This window comes from Musca domestica, unplaced genomic scaffold (assembly GCF_030504385.1).
Source record: "Musca domestica strain aabys unplaced genomic scaffold, Musca_domestica.polishedcontigs.V.1.1 11, whole genome shotgun sequence".
In the NCBI taxonomy this organism is placed as follows: Eukaryota; Metazoa; Arthropoda; class Insecta; order Diptera; family Muscidae; genus Musca; species Musca domestica.
The window spans coordinates 9374119-9396947 of NW_026712133.1; the positions used below are offsets into that span (position 1 = coordinate 9374119).

General features: G+C 35.6%; 1 protein-coding gene across 1 annotated transcript; it reads right to left on the reverse strand.

The window, feature by feature from the left end:
- Positions 1-605: 605 nt before the first annotated feature.
- On the reverse strand, positions 606-21947 carry LOC101900159 (short-chain dehydrogenase/reductase family 16C member 6). The gene is made up of 4 exons (XM_005186784.4): positions 21133-21947; positions 1780-1897; positions 1106-1706; positions 606-963 (listed from the first exon to the last, which is right to left on the reverse strand). Exons 1-4 carry the CDS (start codon positions 21280-21282, stop codon positions 861-863), a joined length of 972 nt encoding a protein of 323 aa, XP_005186841.2. The 5' UTR covers positions 21283-21947; the 3' UTR covers positions 606-860.
- Between the last annotated feature and the right edge of the window lie 882 nt (positions 21948-22829).

Below are 22829 nucleotides of genomic sequence, written 5' to 3' on the forward strand. Positions count from 1 at the left end.
GAGGGGCACATTAATCGTTTCGTTTGTTTTCGTTCGCTAATATTCATTAGTCTATGGACTTGTTTTACGGAAAAGCCATCCGGTGACTTATGCCTATATAAGGACGGCAGGTAAGCCCATCTGACAACTAAGTTTGCTGTCAAATGACATATTGTGATTTAAGATTCAAAGAGAGTTAAATCACAATTGTGCGAAAAATACTAAGTTTGTATCAAAAGTAGTTTTCTTGGTCGACCTGTCGGGGATTCTCTAACTCATTATTTGAGTTACCGAGAAAAATCGCTAACTTTGAAAGCCAAAATTTTGACATAAAAAAGTAGTTAAAGTTAACAACATTGGTATTTATCGGTGGGTCTTAGCGACTACTTTGATTACTTCGCCAGCTAACCGAAAAAATTCGCTAATTACCGAAATTATAAGCCTTTTAATTACCGACTTTTGTCGATAACTAATAAAATGAGTTAGAGAATTCCACTACTGATATAGTAGTTCTCCCTTTATGTATTTTCCCTAACGGCTTGTTAAGGAGAACATAGTAATTTGGGTGTGCCCACCCATTAATTAAAACGAGACTTTTTCACATTTATATATTATAAACATTTATTTTTCTTATTATGTATTTATAAACATTTATATTATGCACATTTAAATTTACTATAAATAACTTTCTACCAAAGATACGTCTAATTACTAGTCTAAGATTTTTGACAACTCTATTAAACTATACTGTAATAAACGCCGACTATTTTTTTTGATTATTTGCGAGTGTATTACGTCGCAAAGGTCATTGTTTTCAGGTTGCAAATATTCTGTTCGTGGCGGCCTTAATTGCTAGGGATTCTTCTACGATGGTACATTTATTAACCAGCAGCGACACGACCACGTCCTTTGAACATCATCATTGATTCGGGACCACGAACTACGCGTGACATTAATTCCCAGCACATTTTAGCCGGCAGCAGACTGTAATAAAGAAACCGCACATAAATGTCAACACATATGGAATATTAAAATATATCCGAAATTAGAGCCGGTTTTCCTTGTCTTACACACAAGAGCATTCCGTGTCTGATTCACGATTGAATAGCCTTATTTGTTTACTTACCATTTCAGTGGTGTCAACATTCTAATTGAATTCGGTAGCACACACCATACTTCGTTCTTTCGCATGGCGGCTACAATTTTATCAGCCACATATTGCGGTTCCAACATCGGAATCATGCGTGGCTTGACACCGGAAAACATGCCAGTGTTTATGTAGTATGGACAAATCAATGTCATTCCAATATTATCATATCCATGAGTTCGGAGGTCAGTGTAAAGGCTTTCGTGGAAGCCAATACAGGCGTATTTCGTGGCACTGTAATCAGAACAGCCATAGGTTCCAAGCATACCCGTTACCGAGCCGACAGTAACAATGTGGCCGCTATTGCTTTGCATCATGTGCGGCAGGAATGCCTTAACAGTCCAATAGTGAGAGATAACGTTAATGTTGTAGGTGTTCTGAATAACCCGTTCGGGTAAATCCCAGAAAGGTTTACAACACACAATACCAGCATTATTGATCAAAACATCGACATGGCCGACGTCGTTAACGACCTGGGCTGCCTTTTGGTACACTTCGTCGCGATCGGAGATATCGACAACATAACCCTTGCAGTTATGTAGACCATTTTGTGCCAGGAGATCAATTGTGGTTTTAATAGCTAAAGCAACAAAATGACAGAAAAATCATTGGTTAATACATATGTATGCATGTATTTTTATTGGTTCACATACCCTCATGGTTTATATCCCAAATTACTACTCGAGCATTTAGTTTTGCATAGTTTAGAGCTATAAGTCTTCCAACACCGCCGCCTCCACCAGTTATCAAAACGACTTTGTTTGAAACATCCTAAAAATAGGGTTTAATACCATTAATTCCTTTTCGCTTAAATTTTTACTGCTCCGGAACCTGCAAGAATCTATCATTTTTGCAATTATTTTTTGATATCATATAGGGAAAATCGGTTATCGTAATAAAAACTTTTACATTCTTGCAGTTCAGAAACGGACCAATGGTACAACTAAGAAGGTAAAGCCATTTAATCAATGCTCTGTTCCTGAATCTGCAGGAATCTACTAGTTTTGCTGTTTTTCGAAATCATAAAGGAAAAATCCAGAACTGCAAGAATGTAAAGGTTTTTGCTACAATACACATGTTTGCAATTTTTTAAATAATGCGTATGACCATGGTACAAATAAATAAAGGTAACCTCATTTCAAATCAGCACTCCCAACTCTGCATTTTCTGTAATTTTCCTTGTCAAACTTCAATGCATAGAAAACAGTTCCCATCTTTGGCTTTGTGTGTATACAATGGATTTATGAATATAGATTTTGAATGTGACAAATATATAAATTTGAAAAAAAATTGTAAACATATGATTACATTACCTTCTTAGTTCTACCATGCGTATGGCTCTGTTACAGAACTGCAATAATGTAAAAGTTTGAGAAAGCGTCGTGATGATTTGAGAAAGCGTACATTGTGCGCCACTTATTAAAATTACTGACCTTTTTTTTTTGAGTGTGAATTGAATTACTATCAAATGTTTGACAGAAAACATCGGTTGTTTATGAATCTTGGGCTATTTAATTTTTTGTAAAAATTAAGAAAATTTAGAAATACTGAGAACAACTTGTTGTGTCTAATTTTGAATAACTGAAGTACCATGGCGAAAATTACAACAAATCAACTTTTGTCGGAGCTTAAATCGTCAAATTTGTAAGCAGGTCTAATTTACTTGCATATAGAATATGAGGCAAGTTGTTTTGCACCAATCACTCAGTTGTGGGATTCTCTAACTCATTGTTGAGTTACCGTCAAAAGTCGGTGAAATTAAAATGCTTATAATTTCCGTAATAACCGAAATGTTTCGGCAAGTTAACGACCAAAACAAGCTGCTATTCAAAATTGGATGAATATTGTTATATATTCCAATTACAAACATTCACATTTTTTGTTTCGTTCATTTTTATTTTCAACACACAAATAAAGAAATTGAACAATTCTCAATGTTGAAAATGTTCAATTTTGAAATTTTTACGCTCAACGTATTTGGGTAACATTACTATAAATACAACGCTGTTAGACGATAAGGGTTTTACATATTAGCTGTCACTTTTATTATCCATGTGTATTTTCGTGTGTATCTCAAAATTGGAAGCTAAATCAAATATAGGAAGCTAAAATTTTGCACAGATCTCTCTTTTGTCTGCATGCTGGTCAAGTTCGAAGATGGGCTATATCGGTCCACGATATCGTATAGCCCCCATATAACGGTACCCCCGATATTCGGTATTTTGAGGATTTTAGCCCAATTTTTCAATGAAATTGACTGAAATTCCACACAAGGAGTTCCTTGTGAGTAATTTACCCCCTGCAAGAGAATTGTCTATATACGTCCACGATATTGTATATCCCCCATATAATGGTACCCCCGATATTCGGTATTTTGATGATTTTAGCCACAGTCTTGAACGGAATTGTCTAAAAATCCACACAAGGAGTTTTTTATGAGTACTTTACCCCCTGAAAGATAATTGTCCATGCAGCTCCACGATATAATCTATCCCCAATATAACGGTACCCCGGATATTCGGTATTTTGATAATTTTAGCCACACTTTTCAACGGAATTGCCCTCATATAACGGTACCCTCCGATATTCGGTATTTTTCAGCGGAATTATATGAAATTCTACACAAGGGGTTCTTTGTGAGCACTTTACCCTTAATATTAATTTGTCTATATAGGTCCGCAATATCGTATATCGGTTACATTATGATTAATGCGTATTTTCTAAAAAATTATTATACTTTATGCATGACTTATTACCACACATTTTATATAATAATAGTAATAATGTAATAGTGCTCGCTGTAATCGTGTGCAAATGTGTGCATCTTCTACATATGTAAAATTTGATACTACATATGTACAAAACATATCGTCTGAAACAGCCTAAGGTTGTATGCATCAGCTACAACAACTAACAAAAACAACATTATTGTTATGGTTCTGCTCCAGAACTGCAAGAAAGTAAAAGATTTTACTACGATAACCCATTCTCCCTTTATGATATCGGAGAAAATTGCAAAATTCGTTGATTCTTGCAGGGACAGACCATATTTAAAATAAAAATTCATGTTGACAATTTAAATAAATTTGATGAACGAAAATCTAAATAAATATTTTGAACAACAATTTGGAAAAAAATACTGAAACTCCCGCTCGAAACTCTGGGGCATTCAAACGCGGAACATGAAATCCGTATCAGAACATTTGGAGTCGATAGAAATATTCATCGGGATGATGAAAATAGTATAAGATAGATTCAAAATATGGTAACCTTGTGAAGATACCAGTGTTGTTATGATATCACAACGACATAGTTACCAATGTTAACTGATTTAAACCGCTAAAACAATATGTACATTTTTGGAAAGGTCTACGGAATAGAAATTTGAAACCACATTTTTGGATTATTCAAACTATCATTTGTTATTTGTTTCTGTAATTGTGGTTTTTATATTAACATGCCTCTGTCATGAACTGTTACTTTATGTATTGTGAACACAAACAAATGTGAACAAAAAAATAAACAAAACCAACTGTTGCATATTTAAAAGTCTATTTGACACTATAAGACTCCAGAGCAGAGTTGATTTTTGCTTCTTTCCTTTTTGAGCCATGGGTCCTTCTTTCTGGTTATTACCAGTATCGTCATATGTGCGCTATAGGAAAACGTGGAACAATGTTCTGCCACCGGAGCTAGAACCCATTTCGAACTACAAATACCAATTTTTAGACAAATCCTTGGAAAATGTGGCAAATATCATCAAAGTACCGAATACCGGGAGCAATATAGACTATGTTACGCCACCGTAGCTATGGTATTTTTGGAAAATTCCGTGGAAAAATGTGGCAAAAAAAATCGAAGCACCGAATATCGGAAGTTACCGTTATATAGCTATACACGGTGAGATGAAGAAACTGCATCCAACTTCAGACTGCTGTCATTTCTAAGCCACTCGTCCGACAGCTGTTAAAATTATTCAAGTGACAGCTCAATCTATTGTCTACAAGCGTACAAAAGCATTTTGGTGAGAATTTTCCAGAAAAAAAGTTATTCGTGATGAAATGTGATTTCTTTATATTTGGCTGGAAAACCACAAGTGGCTAACGTTAGAGCACTCCAGCATTTAAATGTGAATAAATCTTTTGTGTCTCGTACCATCACCCGTTACCGTGATACTTGTAGTGTAGCCCGACGTCACGGAAGTCGACGGAAGAAAACAGCAACATCAGCAGAAATGGTTCGAAAAGTAAAGCAGCGACTTAATCGAAACCCGCGTCGCAGTGTCCGAAAAATGGCTCGTAAGCTGAACATATCGCCATATTCCATTCGGCAAATATTGAAAAATGAGCCATTGAAATTCCAAAAAGTGCAAGAACTTACGCCGCAACAGAAAGTAAATAGACTCAAAAGAGCTAAAGAGTTGCTTCCCTTGGCCGAATGTGGTGAACTGCCGAATTTGGTTTTCTCCGATGAGAAAACATTCGCTGTCCAGCAGTTTGTAAACAAACAAAATGATCGTGCATCTTCGGTTGGCCACCAGAACTCAAGCGCCGGCCAAGGTGGTGGTGTGGGCCGCAATAACAGCTGATGGTCTCTCTCCGCTCGTATTAATCGACCGTGGCATCAGAATAAATGCTGAATATTATCGCGAAAATATTCTGGAGGGTGTATTAAAGCCTAGGCACGCAAACATTTTGGCCGCAGACCTTGGACATTCCAACAGGACTCAACATCATCGCACTCAGCATGCGCCAATTCGAACAAATCTAAACTTATTCTAAAATTTGATGCTAATTCCGACATAATTCAATAAAATTAAAAAAAATGTAAAAATTATGGCGTTTGTCTTTGTTGCAGTTTTTTATCTGACCCTGTATGTACATATGTATATTTTTAGGACAAGATCAGCAATAGCAACATTGTAAGATATTGCACAATGCAGCAGTTGTTTTACACTCTGTTGCATTTATTGCAACTATTAGGTAGTTAAAACGTAAAACAAACATGTCCTTCTTACTTAAGAACACATATACATAAATAGAAATGAATGTATATACGTGTTGTTTGTGTAAGTGGAAAACGTTTTTATACCCTCAGCCATATGGCTACAGAGGGTATAATCATTTGATACGGTCAAAACGTGCCTAGTCGAAATAACGGTTTTAGACCCTAGGTCTCTCTGGACCAAATCCGTTTCAGAACATTTGGAGTCGATCTAGCGATGTCCGTCCGTCTGTCTGTCTGTCTGGCTGGCTGGTGCGCACGATAACTCTCGAAGGGAGTATCCGATTTGGCCCAAACTTGGTACATCGTTATATTTTTGTAAAACTTAGATCGAGTTCGGAGATGGGCAATACCGGTCCACTCCTTCTGGTACCTCCACCACAAAAGGTCGGAATTTACAAAAAAAAAATAATATTCTTTGCACAGAAAGAGAAACGATGATCCGCTTTTGCTCCATCTTTGCAAATCGTAATATTTGCATCAGTGATAGGTCTGGTGCGAAAATGGACAACATTGGTTCACTCCTTCAAATACCTCCCCCACAAATGGTCAAAATTTTGAATAATTACAACTCTCATAAAATGTGATGGAAGAGTCCGATTGTCTTCAAATTTCACACATCCTAATCATCATTATTAACCCAAGGTGTGGTGTAAAGATGGAGTATATCGGTCCACTTCTTCTGGTACCTCCCCCACAAATGGTCGAAATTTTAAAAATATACATTTTCTGCATAGAAAGGAAAACAATAATCCAATTTTGAAAAATATAACGCTCAAAGAAAGCGAAATAAGGATCCAACTCTCTCCAAATTTCACACATACACACATTTTTGCTAACACCAGATCTGTTGTGAAGATGCTATATATCTGCGAACACCTGCTGGTACCTCACCCACAAAGGGACACAATTTTCAATATTTGTATCTGTCATAAATTGCGAAACAACTCAGCGATTCTTTACAATTGCTTTATCCATCTGCTATAATAATATTTACATTATATTTATTTAGGTCCGATACGAAATGAACAATATTGACCCATTCTTTCAAAACCCACTCCATATAGGGTGAAGAGGGCTGAGGGTATACATCTGTCGGCAAAACCGACCGATACTTTTTTACTTGTTTTGATTAAGCTAAACACATGGTAATTTGTAGCACAAGCCGGTATTTTAAATAAACATAAGGCCTGTACGATAACTGTTTAATTTAGAATTGCATAAAATATTGCTATTTATTGACCCCTGGTTTGGTCCTTAATTAGTCGTTAAAATGTACGCGCTACGGTTTATTGCAACCTTGTGCTAGCGCCTTTGACATTTTAACTACTAATTATTTGTCACTTGTTTTGCCGCCTCCTTTAGACATCAAGTAGTTTTTCGCTGTCAATTCGGACAGACAACACCCGCAATATCGTTTGCAAAGCACATATCGTTGTGCATAGAGAGGCATATTGTTGCCAAAGGTAATATCGTTACCACCAACCAAACTAGCAATAAATAGTTGACTTATATTAAGAAAAACCCTTGTGTTTCATTTCTTTTAATATTTCCCCCTACGGTCCACTGCTCGGCGCATTCGGCGTTTCATTCCCATCGGCGGAGCCCCTCTGAGCTAAACATTGGTCAATTCGAGCCAGATTTGGATCATCGCTTGCGTATGGATACTTGGATCCTCCATAAACATACAGTCCATTACTCCTGCATTACAAGGTACGTATAGTGCAGTGTTGTTTTTAAGTGAGCTCGCGTTATTAAATTACCGCGACACCAACAAAACAATCGGTTTTGTTTGGGTACAAAGGTCGTTTTACAACGTCACCTCTTTCCCTTTTGTTTTGTTTCCCGCCAATCGTCGGCTTCTAATTTGGATGCTTGTATTCGGCAGCATCATAATCAAAACAAAAATCAAAAATAAATTGGTTGCAAAAATCGTTTGCTATTTTTTCTTTTGTTTTGGTTCATGTAAAACAAAAGATTCAATATTTCTTTCGTTGATACCAACAAAAACGTCGTCGTTGTTATTCTTAGTTTGGTGTGCTTTACTACCTAAAGCAAAGATCGCAATATTATTCTTTTTGTTTGGTCTGTCCGCTTTAATATTGCATATTGTTGTTGTTACATTTATTCTCTTTTTCTCGCTGTAACAACAGTCAAATTCATTTTCTGTTTTGTTTGTCGCAAACAACAACAACACTGTTGGATCATCCACCAACATCACTGCTTGCTTTGTCGTTGTTCTCTGATCAGCGCTTGTTGTTTGTGCTTTGTTAGATCAGTGAACGAACATAACAAACGAAGGAAGAATATTTTTGTGTATTCCTCTTTCTGTCGTGTCCGTTTAGGTTGAGTAGCTACACTACGTTGGTCGGTCACTTTGGTTTGTTATATTAGTTGGCATTGGGTGTAAACTTAACGTTATTATTAAAGTTAAATTAATATAAATACTATAGTGTATTTAATTTTTGTTGTTGTTTTCGATCTTTTAAAAATTAATACACCCTATAGGCGGTCATTTTGGCTAATTAAATAAATAAAAATAAAATTGTTATTTTATTTATTTTTGTATTTTTCCCCAAACCTGTTCAGCGTTTCGTGTTATAATTATGGCTTTCGCTCCTCTACAAACTTTCATAAGAGCATCTGACGCTCTGACAGAATTTGGTGCACAAATCGGTGCAATAAAAGGTGACGATTTAGATATTAGTATATTAGAGGAAAGGAAGAGCAAGCTAGAAAAATTATGGCAATCGGTCCATAAATCGTTACGAAACTTAGAAAATTCGGAAAATGTAACAAAAGAACATCTGCATTTGGCAGAAAATAAACACAACGCTTCTTTAAACATTTATTCAAGCACTATGGCCACAATTAATAGAAAAATTATAAAAACTCGTTGTGTGTTAAAAAATTTGATTAAAAACGCGGATAAAAATCAAGAGCAATCGGCTCAATCTTTTTTGGTTCCTGAATCGCAGGAAAATATGGCGGCAAATATTTCTTCTGGTTGTGATATCGTTCACAATATGACATTGCCACTAATTGATATTAATGTTTTTGAGGGAGATTTTTCTTCTTGGCCTTCCTTTCGGGAATTGTTTTGTGCCGTTTTCATTAATAACTCTCGATTGAGTGATGTTGAACGTATGTTCTATTTGCTGAACAAAACTTCTGGAGAAGCTCGGGAAATCGTTTCGCAGTTTCCTCTAACAAATCGTGGTTTCGCTTTCGCATGGAAAGCATTAAATGATGAATACAACAATATTCGATTATTGGTTCATCAACAACTAAAGTCGTTGCATAATCTTCCGATTCTTGAGAAAGAAACTGCAGTGGGTCTTAAGGAGATCCGACGGGGAATAAATAGTTGCATTTTTTCTATGTCGATCTATAACGTTCCCACAGATCAATGGGATCCGATACTTGTCTTTCTTTGCCTGCAACGCTTGCCGGAAGAAACGACAATTCTATGGGAACAAGGTATTAAAAACAAATCGGCCCTTTCTTCGTGGAAAGATTTAGACACATTTCTTTCAGAAAGGATAAACACGCTTTTGTGTTTGGAAAGTTATCGAGAGAAATCGATTCCTTCGACTGATACAAATTCGTTTAATACCGCTACCAAGTCCAACTCTAAATGTTCGTATTCCCCTTCAATTGGAAAAACGTGTTCTCTTTGTAGTGAGAAAATTCATCGGCTTCATTTGTGTTCAAAGTTTAAGAATTTATCCCCCGCAAATAGGTTTGCATTCGTAAAGCGCAACGACCATTGCATAAATTGTTTGGTAAAGGGACATAAACTAGTAAATTGTACTAGTAAAAATAGTTGTTTGAAATGTGGTCAACGTCATCACATGTTATTACATCGCGAGTCAGTAAAACCGAATAGTTCGATTCCGGTTTTGACTCCAAAAGCTCAGGCAAGCTCGTTGTCAGCTGCAGCCCCAGCTTTTCGTCCCTCAAAATGTACATTCTCCACATCTGTCGAGGTCCAAAATAAAAAATCGGAAATGGTTCGTTTAAAATCACTACACCAAATGTCGAAAGAGAACTTAATTAAATTTATAAAAACAAATTTATTCAATGGAAATAATAAAAAGAAGTTTAAATTTGAAAACAATGTTGTAAAGCGACCTTCGCGTAAAATCGGTCTCACGACAGCTGGCGGTTTATATACCGGCATTGGCACAGGGTCTCAATTGGAACCCGCCTCGAATATCGTTTCGAGAAACACATAGCTCGATTGAAGTCCGAATCTGTAACTGCAGGTTCATCTGCGGCTTCAAAGTACTACATTTCGTGTATAAATATAGCTTGATTGAAGTCCGAATCTGTTACTGCAGATTCATCTGCGGCTTCATATTAAAGTCGTAGCGGAGATGGATCCCGAATCTGTTACTGCCGATTCATCTGCGTTTCCATTCCCTACATTTAGTTCGGAAAAAAAGCTCACACTGCACTATACAACCCGTACCTACTACTGGATCTTATATAGATTAAGTTAATTGTGTTGAAACATGCTTTGATGTTTCAAGGGGGTCGGCATGTTTAATTTAGAATTGCATAAAATATTGCTATTTATTGACCCCTGGTTTGGTCCTTAATTAGTCGTTAAAATGTACGCGCTACGGTTTATTGCAACCTTGTGCTAGCGCCTTTGACATTTTAACTACTAATTATTTGTCACTTGTTTTGCCGCCTCCTTTAGACATCAAGTAGTTTTTCGCTGTCAATTCGGACAGACAACACCCGCAATATCGTTTGCAAAGCACATATCGTTGTGCATAGAGAGGCATATTGTTGCCAAAGGTAATATCGTTACCACCAACCAAACTAGCAATAAATAGTTGACTTATATTAAGAAAAACCCTTGTGTTTCATTTCTTTTAATATTTCCCCCTACGGTCCACTGCTCGGCGCATTCGGCGTTTCATTCCCATCGGCGGAGCCCCTCTGAGCTAAACAATAACCTTGCCAATTGAACTCACTAAAATAATTTGTTGAATGTTGCAAAACGAAGTTTCAAGACATGTTTCAGGCAGAGCAAATAAAATTGGGATTTCTAAAGAACTAGTTATTTGAGGGTGAAGGCTTAGTGATATATTTTAAATGCTAACGTTGTTTTTATCTAGTGTTTACACACAAGACAAATTGTCTTGAATTAGCAGTTTTCAAATAAAAAAAAGAGAATCGGTGACAAAATCCTTAAAAAAATATGTAACAAAAAAAGTTTTCACAAAAATCGTCTCCAAATAATTCAGAGTGGTTTATTTTAATAACATAACCGTTGCTAAATTTATCTTCGTTTATAACTTATTTTTCTGATTGAAATTTAAACTACGTTGTTCGCATAAACACATACGGCACGATTCGTAATTCCTAGTAGCATAGTTCTTGTATTATGAATTCAATATTTTTTCACATTTAGGAAAATTTTGACATTTTTATTTTATTTTAGTTGTTAAAACACGATATTGTTCTTCGTCCCACTAAGTAGTAACTCATTGATGATAGAAAGTAAGCCAAGCCTGATATCGCATTTTTAAAATGACAAAATTAATGTGCGAGTATCTCAGCTACTTATACTACTAAGTTCGATGAAAGTGTACAATAACAAATTAAGAACACAAGTAAAAAAGCAGCTAAGTTCGGCCGGGCCGAACTTTTAATATCCTCCACCATTTGGAAGAAAATTAAAAATTTGGAAAAATTTCGAAAAATACATTAAAACCGTTATACGAAGACGTGGACCTGCATAGACAATTTTCTGTCATAGGCTGTAGTACGCATTACGAACTTCAAATACGAAATTTGAAACAATTCCTGTGAATAATGTAGCTAAAAGGGTCAAAATACCGAATACCGGGAGGTAGTGTTATAAGGGGCCTATACGAAAACGTAGACCGATACGGCCCATTTTCGAACTTAACCGGGCTACTAGCAAAATAAACATATTTTAGCCTTCTGTCTCAATTTGTTCGAAATATAGCGTTATTACAACAGACAGACAGACGGACAGTGCTAAATCTACTTAGAATTTTACGCTGGGTCTGACATGAGTATTTCGAGGAGTTACAAAGTTAATATACCCTCCATAGTATGGCGGAGGGGATAAAATAACAAAAGTTGTGTTGATTTGTGCGGTTTTTTTTTTTTTTTTTTCAATATCTCGAACCGTTTTTATGATATGCCAATTTCGAAAAACCCTATTTTTTTAAATAGCCGTAATTTCTGTAAAACAAATAAAAATTTTTCGTCATACATTGGGAATTTGAGTCTCTATAGAGAGTATACTCGTTAAAATCAATATCGCATATTAAGAAACGAGATATCGAAAAACTAAAAGTTGTGTTGATTAGTGCTAGGCAACTCAGCATAACTTGCACTTTTAATCTATAGGTTGCTGTTTTGTTTTTGAAAAGCCCCTAAAAAATATAATATTTAGTCATGCTTCGTAAAGCATCCCATTTTTTTTCGATACAATCACAATTTACGATAAAAGTTCTTGTAAAACTATAAAAGAAATCAATACCAAGTTTAACTATCATTAAAGTACCGTGTTTCGACCAATTTTTTGAAAAATAAATGTGTAAATATTTTGTGAAATCTGAAAATTATAGAAGTTTTTATATTTGATGTAATTTAGTGTCTAATTTGTATACATTTTTAAATTTTCCGGCTTATATATTTTAGCTAATAATAATTTTTATCTGATGAAATATATGAAATCTGAAGAAACAAAATGAAAAGTAGGGTATCAACTACACCACAAGGTGGTCATGGTATTATGTCTTTGTGCATTTGTTTGTAACAGGCAAAAGGAAACGAGATAGACCCATAGTTCCTTTTGATTATCTGCATAGAATCACATTCTGAGTCGATTTATGCATGTCCGTCCATCTGTCCATGTAATTTTGTAAACAAAGTACAGGTACATTTATTGCCCGCTTCAGATGAAATGTTGCACAAATAATTTGTTTGACCCAAGGACGAACGCTATTGAAATCGGAGATAATCGGTCAAAATTTACGTATAACTCCCATATATATTTTTGTCCAATTTGATATTGTGCACCAAACTTGTAATATCAGCCGAAATAGTATGGAATTTTGCACGTATGTCCAGATTGGACCAAAAAATAAGTATGCCAAATTTGATCGAAATCGGTTCAGATATAGATATAGCTCACATATATATTGTTCATCCGACTTGTTATTTTTGTCCTCCGCAGCCGTAATATGCACTATGTAACAACGATATTTGGAGAAATATATCAAATATAACTCAGAAATACCCTTGCTAAATTTTATCGAGATCGGTTAATATTTGAATATAGCTCCCATATATATCTTCGTCCAATTTGCCTTTTATTGTGCACCAAACTTATAATATTAGAATTAGAATGGAAATTGTTACTTACGACCAAATTGAGTCTAGATACCAGTATGTAAAATATGGTGGTATGATCGGTTCAGATATAGCTAAAGCTCATCCGATTTGTTGAATTTGCCCTGCATAGCCGCAATATGGACTCCGTAGTAACGATATTCGGGGAAATATATTAAATACAGCTCAGAAATACCTTTGCCAAATTTTATCGAGATATTACTATAATCATAGTTTGTATGATTCAATTCCCCATTAAAACTTTTATTTGTCATGTGAAGCTCTGCTAAATATGCAAAGTGGTGTAGGGTATCATAAAGTCGGCCCCACCCGACATTAAGACTTTCTTTACTGGTTTAAAGCTGGGAATACATAAAGCGCTTATCTGGCTGGCTTAAGTCATCGGCTGGCTTCTTCGGAAATGATGATTTTAGCGACATTATTCACCGGAATTGTTTCAAATTTGGCATTTGAAGTTCGTAATGGATACTACATCCTAAGTCAAAAAATGAGACATGAAGGTCCTCGTCTTTTTTACTTGTTTCGATATCATAAAGGGAAAATCGGTTATCGTAGTAAACACTTTTATATTCTTGCAGTTCTGGAACAAACCAATACTGTACGTGTATGGATTAGCATAAATCCATGTCCAACAAATGGCTTTGTTTATTAGATTTTTTTAAGCAAATGAACAAACATCCGAAAACTGAGTGAAATATCAAAATTTCTTTTAAAAATCATATTTTAAAGATTTATTTCGTCAAGTGATGGGAAAGTCTTTTCCACACATACGATGTAATAATAATCATTTTACAGCTATTTTTAAATTAATTGATATAATTGAAAATGGTACACACAAACAAAACTTAATTTTATATACGAAAATAAAGAAATTAGAATTGATTTGTAGCTATGGCCTACCTTGTAGTAATTGCACCCTGGGATTGGCTGTGGAAAAACACTTCTCTATAAACCGACTAATACTTTCTAACCCGTAAAAATTCTCAATACTATTATTTGTTTGGATTGTTTGTATTTTTCGTGAATGCGGCCGGCTGAACGTGTTACCACGGCGCGTCTTGGGCTGACCTGTTAACTAGATCTTCCTTTTCGTACTTTAATCCAAACGACAAAGCGTATGAATTTTGATAGGCAATTTGGAAATTAACTGGTTTTTTGTGGCCTTGAATGTATGTAGATAGGCCATTAAAAAAAGCTATGGACAAATCTCCCTATTTATAAATTAAAAAAAAAAAAAAAAAACACTTTTGTAACACGTTGAAACACTGTACATTTTTATAAATATGTGTTTTATTGATAATGATAATAATTTTTATGTAAACGAGGTATTCTTTTTATTTACATGGAAACCGAATTTTAGTGAGTTTTTTTTTTTTGAAAGGGAATGCCATCTATACCTTCCACCATACATAGTATGAAGACTATATTATTGGTATTACGATAATCGAATTTTATACCCTCCACCTTGAAAAGGAGCGTATATTATCCATGTCATTCCGTTTGTAACATCTCTAAATATTCGTCGTAGACCCTATAAAGTATATATATATATATATATATATATATATATATATATATATATATGTATATATATATATATATATATATATATATATATATATATATATATCAGCATAAAATTTTAAATCGATTTAACGATGTCTGTATGTTAAAACCACGACGAAGCCCACATTATTTGGCAGAACGGTACCTCCCGATATTCGGTGTTTTGGTAATTTTTGCCACATTTTTCCACGTTTTTAGTTTGTAAAGGGTTCTAGCTCCGGTGGCTGAACATTGAATATCTAGTTCTACTTTTACCTATATCATACGGGGTGAAATGAAAAAACTGCAAACAACTTCAGACTGCTGTCATTTCTAAGCCACACGTCCGACAGCTGTTAAAAAAAGCATTTTGGTGATTTTTGGCTGGAAAACCACGAGTGGCTATCGTTAGAGGACTCCATTTAAGTGTGAATAAATCTTTTGTGTCTCGTACCATCGCGACGACGTCAAGGGAATGGACGGAAGAAAACAGCAACATCAGCAGAAATGGTTCGAAAAGTAAAGAAGCGACTTGATCGAAACCCGTATCGCAGTGGCCGAAAAATGGCTCGTGAGCTAACATATAGCAATATTACATTCGGCAAATATTAATAAATCGCGGTGTTCACGGATGAGTGAACAGATTTCATAAAATTATTTTAGTTGAATAGAGGAGATAAGTTGTGGAAAGGAAATCTATTGTTAACAAATGTACAGTCCACAAATAAATACAAACACCAAAGGGGCAAGCATGTGGGGGTCTTTAAATAAGATAAGAAACTGTAGTGAGCAGACCTTCGATTTAGAAATAAATAATACAGAATTTTCAGTTGCTGCATGTGTTATGGTGGAGTTAGATTATGGGATGTAATCTTTACTCAGACTGATAAGCAAGTGCAGCATGTTTGCTTGCCACATGTAAGATAGCTATGTGTGTGTATGACCTCCTCCTAAGGTTTATGGTGGCATGGTGCATATGCATGTGTACAGTTAGAATCTATCTTTCTCTCATTTACACTTAATGATAATTTAGGTTAAGTCATATTATCATAACTAGTTCTTAAGAAATATTTTTAATAAATAAATTCAGTGTAGTAAAAATATTCCAACGGTGCGTACATTTCTTCCGCGAACAGTTTGGTCCTTCGAAACCTTAATTTAAAAAAAGAACCAGTGAAAATTAATAATTAAAAAAAATAAAATAAAATGAAGAAATTTACACAATTATGCGATGCCCAAAAAGATATCCACCACGTTCTGTCAGATCTGAAGAGCCAGTTGGAGGAACCAACACGTCCTAATAGATTGGCAGTCATGGAAAGGACGCTCGAGGAAAAATATGGAAACTTCCGTAAAAATCACGAAGTTATAATAACTCAATTTGGCACATTCGGTGACTACCAGAACAGCGAAGTAGTCTCATCAATGCCGCAATTGGTGATGGACATCCGCAAATTAATTGAAAAGATGAGAAAGAAAAACGCTGAAACTGAAGGTATGCAGTCTGAAGATGAAAGCTGTTTCAAAGACGAAACGGAAAATAGACTAGTGGTGGCAGATAACAGTAACAATCTTGAAATTGAGACAACAAAGTTTCAGCAGTTGGAGTGTTCCTGTCGGTGTTGTTGATGGCGTCGGTGAATTCAAGTAGAGCGGCACAAATTGGCGGTACAATAACCCCACTGAATAATTCAGCAGCATTATACCTGGACTACAGTGGCTCCGTGGATGTAGTAGCGTCAACGTGGAATGTAATAGTACATTTCAATATGCAGCCGTATTTTGAGTTAATACAACGAGCACAGTTACTTTTAAAAGATATGAGAACATCATGTCCAAAGCTAATGGACTTTGAGAGCCAGTGCGATCACGTGCTAGACGCGATAGGAAGACAGGTGGGAAATATGGAAAAAACAAATCAATATTTGTTCCCCGGGGAAGTTCAGCGAGTGAAGAGAGCTCCCCTGGAGTTCATAGGATCGCTGCAGAACGTGTTGTTTGGGACAATGGATGCGGATGATCGAAGACATATGGAGGAAAATATGAAGAACCTATTAAACAACCAGCATGATTTGAAATTCCTGATCCAAAAGCAGACATCAGTGGTCGAATCTACTACAAATGTGTTGAGAAGAACCACGGAAGAGGTGAATGTTAATTTCAAGAGGATGGTTGAGAGAATCAACAACATTACGGAAGCCGTAAAAGAGAATTATTTCGTGTATAAAGAGTCCATAAAATTCTTCATGGTGACAAAAGACCTTCAGCTAATGGTGGAAGAGAATGAAAAGGTTCAGGCGCAAATAATTGAGTTGCTGATTGATATAAACCACGGGAAATTGAATACAGCGCTCCTCACTCCAGCACAATTGCAAGACGCAGTAAACCACATCAGACAGCATATACCAGACCACTTGAAGCTGCCAGGGAAGAAGGATGATCAGTTGCGGACAATTTATAAACTGTTGACTGCCAGAGCTACTACGTTGAAAAATGACTTGGTGATTGCTGTATCTATTCCTCTCTTCAATGACCAAGTGTCTCAGCTGTACAAAGTTATTCCGATTCCGTTTATGTTTGAAGGAACGAAGATGATAGCCACATCGAGGAATCAGTTTCTTATATACAATTACAATGCGGATGCTTACCACTTGATGTCACAAGCGGAGCTAAACGGATGTCAGCGATTAGCAGAAAATAAATATGTATGTCAAGGAGGATGGCCGTGGATAGACGCAAATGACAACTCATGTGAAGTGTCGTCGATAAAGCCTCTCAATAGCCACAGATGTCAATTTACAACAACACAGCTTGAACATCTATGGACAAAGTTACATGCATCAAACAGTTGGCTAGTTAGTTCTTTCAACATTACGTCGGCACATCTGCAATGTAATCCAGGAGGTCAAATGATAATGAAATTGCCGCTTCAAGGGATAGTGGAATTGCAACCTGGATGTACTCTGCGTATCAAAGGTGTTTTAATTTCTGCACCGGTACAATTGAAGTCGGAGCGAATTGTGGACAACAAGATGATGTTGGTCACCAATGTTACCGAGATAACTGCATTTAATATGGGTCCACTGAATGATATGAGGATTAACCATACGGAGACCATGCAAGGACTGCTTAAAGAAATCGCTGAGTTGAAGAAGACGAAGCTGAACCTTAGAGGACTGGATTTTCATCATCATAGCGGCATGGCGTCATTAATTATAGTACTTACATTCGTTTTAATAGCAGTAGTATTAAACATTAGAAATAAGTATAAAATGAAAAGGGCATTAGTTAGGATAAATTTAGATGTACTAAAACCACGCGAAGAAACAGAAAGTAGATTATAAAGATGATGGAAATTATGGGGGTAAATAAGCCCCGGGGAAGATGTTCACGGATGAGTGAACAGATTTCATAAAATTATTTTAGTTGAATAGAGGAGATAAGTTGTGGAAAGGAAATCTATTGTTAACAAATGTACAGTCCACAAATAAATACAAACACCAAAGGGGCAAGCATGTGGGGGTCTTTAAATAAGATAAGAAACTGTAGTGAGCAGACCTTCGATTTAGAAATAAATAATACAGAATTTTCAGTTGCTGCATGTGTTATGGTGGAGTTAGATTATGGGATGTAATCTTTACTCAGACTGATAAGCAAGTGCAGCATGTTTGCTTGCCACATGTAAGATAGCTATGTGTGTGTATGACCTCCTCCTAAGGTTTATGGTGGCATGGTGCATATGCATGTGTACAGTTAGAATCTATCTCTCTCTCATTTACACTTAATGATAATTTAGGTTAAGTCATATTATCATAACTAGTTCTTAAGAAATATTTTTAATAAATAAATTCAGTGTAGTAAAAATATTCCAACGGTGCGTACATTTCTTCCGCGAACACGCGGTAAAGCCATTGAAATTCCTTACAAATTGCAAGAACTTCCACAGCAACAGAAAGAAAATAGACTCAAAAGAGCTAAAGAGTTGCTTCGCTTGGTCGAAAGTGGTGAACTGACGACTGACGCTTGTATTAATCGACCGTGGCATCAAAATAAATGCCGAATATTTTCGCGAAAATATTCTGAAGGGTGTATTAAAGCCTTGGGCACGCAAACATTTTGGCCGCAGTCCTTGGACATTACAACAGGACTCAGCACCATCGCACTCAGCATGCGTCACCCAAGAATGGTTGCAAAATGAGGTTCCTCGCTTCATTTCCAGCGCACAATGGCCACCAATATCTTCGGATACCAATCCGTTGGACTATTGTGTCTGGAGTAATTTGGAAAGCAAGGTTGTAAGTAAAAAATACTAAATTGTCGATCACCTCAAGCAAGCTCTTCGCCGGGAATGGGACAAAATACCGCAGAGCAACAGTCGGGCAGCGTGTGACGGTTTCATTGTCCGTTTGAAGGTCATAATTCGTGCCAAAGGTGACCAATTCGAACAAATCTAAACATATCCTAAAATTTGATGCTATTTCCGACATTTTTTGCTTTCATTCAATAAAATTAAAAAAAAATGTAAAAATTATGGCGTTTTAGACCGATTTTCGGTATTTTGATAGTCATAGCCACATTTACCCACGAAAGTTGGTATTTAATCTTAAAATTGTTTTTATAGGCTCCCGTTTTGGTTATGCCCCCATATAATGGCTTCAACCAATATATTGTTTTTTGAAAACTCTAACTACATTCTACTGCCGATATTACTCTGATATGTACTTTAAAGTGGAACACGTTTGAATCCAGATACATTTGTTTAAAAAAAGTTTTTTTTTTACCTAATGGTGGAGGTTATTAAGTTAACTTAATGTATTTTTACTTGTTTTCTTTTGGTGCTCCTATTCTGTCAAAACATATACACAGTTTGTATGTGTATTATTTTGGGATAAAACAACATTGTCCATCTATCATGGATTCAATTTTGTGGAGAAAACCCCATAATTTCATTCATATTTTATGGGCTTTTCCCAATATGTTAATTTTGTAAAAAAAGTATAATACACGAAACCAATTGTGGCATGTTTAATAATATATTTGACACTATAAGACTCCGGGACAGAGTTGCATTTTCTTTGTTTCTTCGAAGTTGAGCAACTTGCAGGTTTTAGAACAATGATATGTTTATCATTCCGTTTGTAACTGATCGAAATAATAATTTAGACCCTACAAAGTAGTATACTCTTCATCAGGTTAAAATTCTAAGACGATTTAGCTCTGTCCGTCCACCTGCCTCATCTCTATATAATGGTTCCCCCTCGAATAATAGTCAGCATATTGGTAGAAGAACACAGGTCGACACAGTTGTCGGGACAATGAACTGTCAAACCGATTTTGAAATTGAATGAAAAAAAAAATTGTACAAATTGTTGAAAAATACATATCATAACAACCTCCAATTTTCGTCGTATAAGAAATCATATAAAAATCTACTTATATTTTACAAAACCTTTGATATATCAATGTTCCCAAGCGTTGATGCACCTACCTATATTCTTCTACCATGGTCCCAGCTGATTTGACTCTTCAGTAATACCAGTGTCAAACTCGATATGACGTTTTGTGATTTAATTCCATTTCTTGATATACAATAGGTATACCCTATTTTGATATAAAATTTCACTGCAAGGCAATTTGAATAGAAAAAATCACCGTTGTACTTAACAAAATGCCAAAGGCGATGTTTCGGAAACTTTTTTGCAGTTAAGGAACACCGAAAGTACGTTAGATAATATATTCCTATATTTCATGTTTCCTAAAATTTCCAAATGTGGAATACTTTATGTATGTATGCTGTTTGCTTTCAACTTGAAAGGGATGTTGCCTTTTCCACGATTTTCTAGCGACTAGCAAACTGACCTTACTCGCTTACAAGAAGTTACCCAATATTTTTGTTTACGGCAAAATAATAAAAACATACAAATTGATAAATAGATAGGACATATCCTGGCAAAGGACACAATTGTGTTGAGCATGAAGACATCAACTGTGTGCTGTCTTTTTTTTCATCGATATGAATATAAATGTCTAATACTTTTTTTTCAACATACCTTTAATTTTCTTAAACGATCTGGTACTAATCCATAATATATTGATTCCAAAATATAGAATATTGATTTGAGGGAAAATATGAGTAAATCAGTTAGGAAGAGTAGAATGGCCCGGATTGGGTTTTCCATATGTAGAAGATCCGATGTCATGTTGCTCGCTTCAAACTCGCACTTTCACACCCACAATTATATTTTCTTCTGGTTGAACAAAGAAAATGAGAAATGTTTTCGTATTTTCACTTTCACTTCAAAAGCGGGGAATGTAATGTCGCATTTGGCGTTTCGGTTTTACAGCAAAACAATTTATTCAATTTGTATTATTAACATTTTTTTAGTAAAATTTATGCAATCCAACTACAAATGTTGTTGTTGGTCGGTTGGATAGTTTGTTTCGTTTTCCGTATGGCTGATTTTCCGTTATTTATTGGATGTTTCCACACACACGCAGACGAAGAAGTCATTAAAAAAATTCCCCAACAAAAAACGCTGCGAAACGGTCGTTGAAATCAAATCTTTTTTTTGTTTTTGGAATGTATGCCGATTAAATTCGAAACAAATTCGTCCGAGGCCAGTGTGCGTCTAAGCGGTGTTGCGCGTTCGAATAGGTCTATAACGGTGGAACCGACACAAGATACTAATGTTTCCGCACAACATCGAAAGCCAGTCAGTCGACGGCAAACGTTGTAGCACAACACTACAAACCGATCAATAGACAAGTAAACATTGGTACATGGGACAAAAACAAATACTGGGTCTAACGGCTTGATTCTGGCTGGCTGGTTTGACGAAGAAGAAGCAAAACAAGGCAAAGAAAAATAAACCATGGATTAGAGTTGCATTGTAAAATGGTAGCCAGTTAAACTAACACAAGTTGTTGACTTGCAGATAGATGTTCAGTTGAAAATGAAAACTTGAATTTGGTTTCGCTGCTGTTGTTGTTTTTTATTATTGTTGGCTACTACCCCACAAATTTGCAGTTGCCTCAAATAATTGTCTAAGTCACGAAAGATTATTGCCCAAGAAAGCGAATGTTGTGATAAAAATTTGTCTTTGCGTGGTTGAGGAGATTTATAAAATTTAGCATCTAAAGAAAAAAATGAGTGAGTTTAAAAAAAGATACATACTTTCACTAGGGTTCCTGGGCTAGTTTTCTACACCAATTGAATTAAAAAGTAATTTCAAATAAAGATTTTACAATCTATGTATGATTATTGTCATACATATATTCCATTACACAGTGTTTTTCTGTTTGATAAACCACGCGCTACAAAAGTATTTTTCCATACCTCAAAACCAGGATATCAACTTGCGCTTCGTAATACATTATTTCTATTTATTTTGAGCAAGTACAATCGTGCTTGGAATTATTTAAGATATGATTTGCCATTGAGTAGAGATATTTGATTTTTTCTGGATTCGAGTGAAGGTTTTGTTAGATTTTACTACAAACCTGTCGTCATTTAAAATCGGCAATGTGATTATATGTTGTTTTCAATAAAAAGTTAGTTTTATTTGTTTACTTTTAATCTATTTATCAACTTGTCTCTTTGTATTCTTTTCCCGTACAAAATATTCAGTAACATCTTGTAAGTTAATAAGATCTATTAAGGAAACAAAATGACAACACAACAAGTAAAAAAGCTGTAAGTTCGGCCGGGCCGAACTTTTAATACCCTCCACCATTTGGTACAAATTTG

Coding starts and splice junctions, on each gene's coding strand:
- LOC101900159 (XM_005186784.4), bottom strand. CDS start 21,282: ATGACATCGGATCTTCTACATATGGAAAACCCAATCCGGGCCATTCTA. Junction 1,898..21,132: donor ATCGTTTAAGAAAATTAAAG/GTATGTTGAAAA, acceptor CCCTATTTTTAG/GATGTTTCAAACAAAGTCGT. Junction 964..1,105: donor ATGTTGACACCACTGAAATG/GTAAGTAAACAA, acceptor TCTTTATTACAG/TCTGCTGCCGGCTAAAATGT.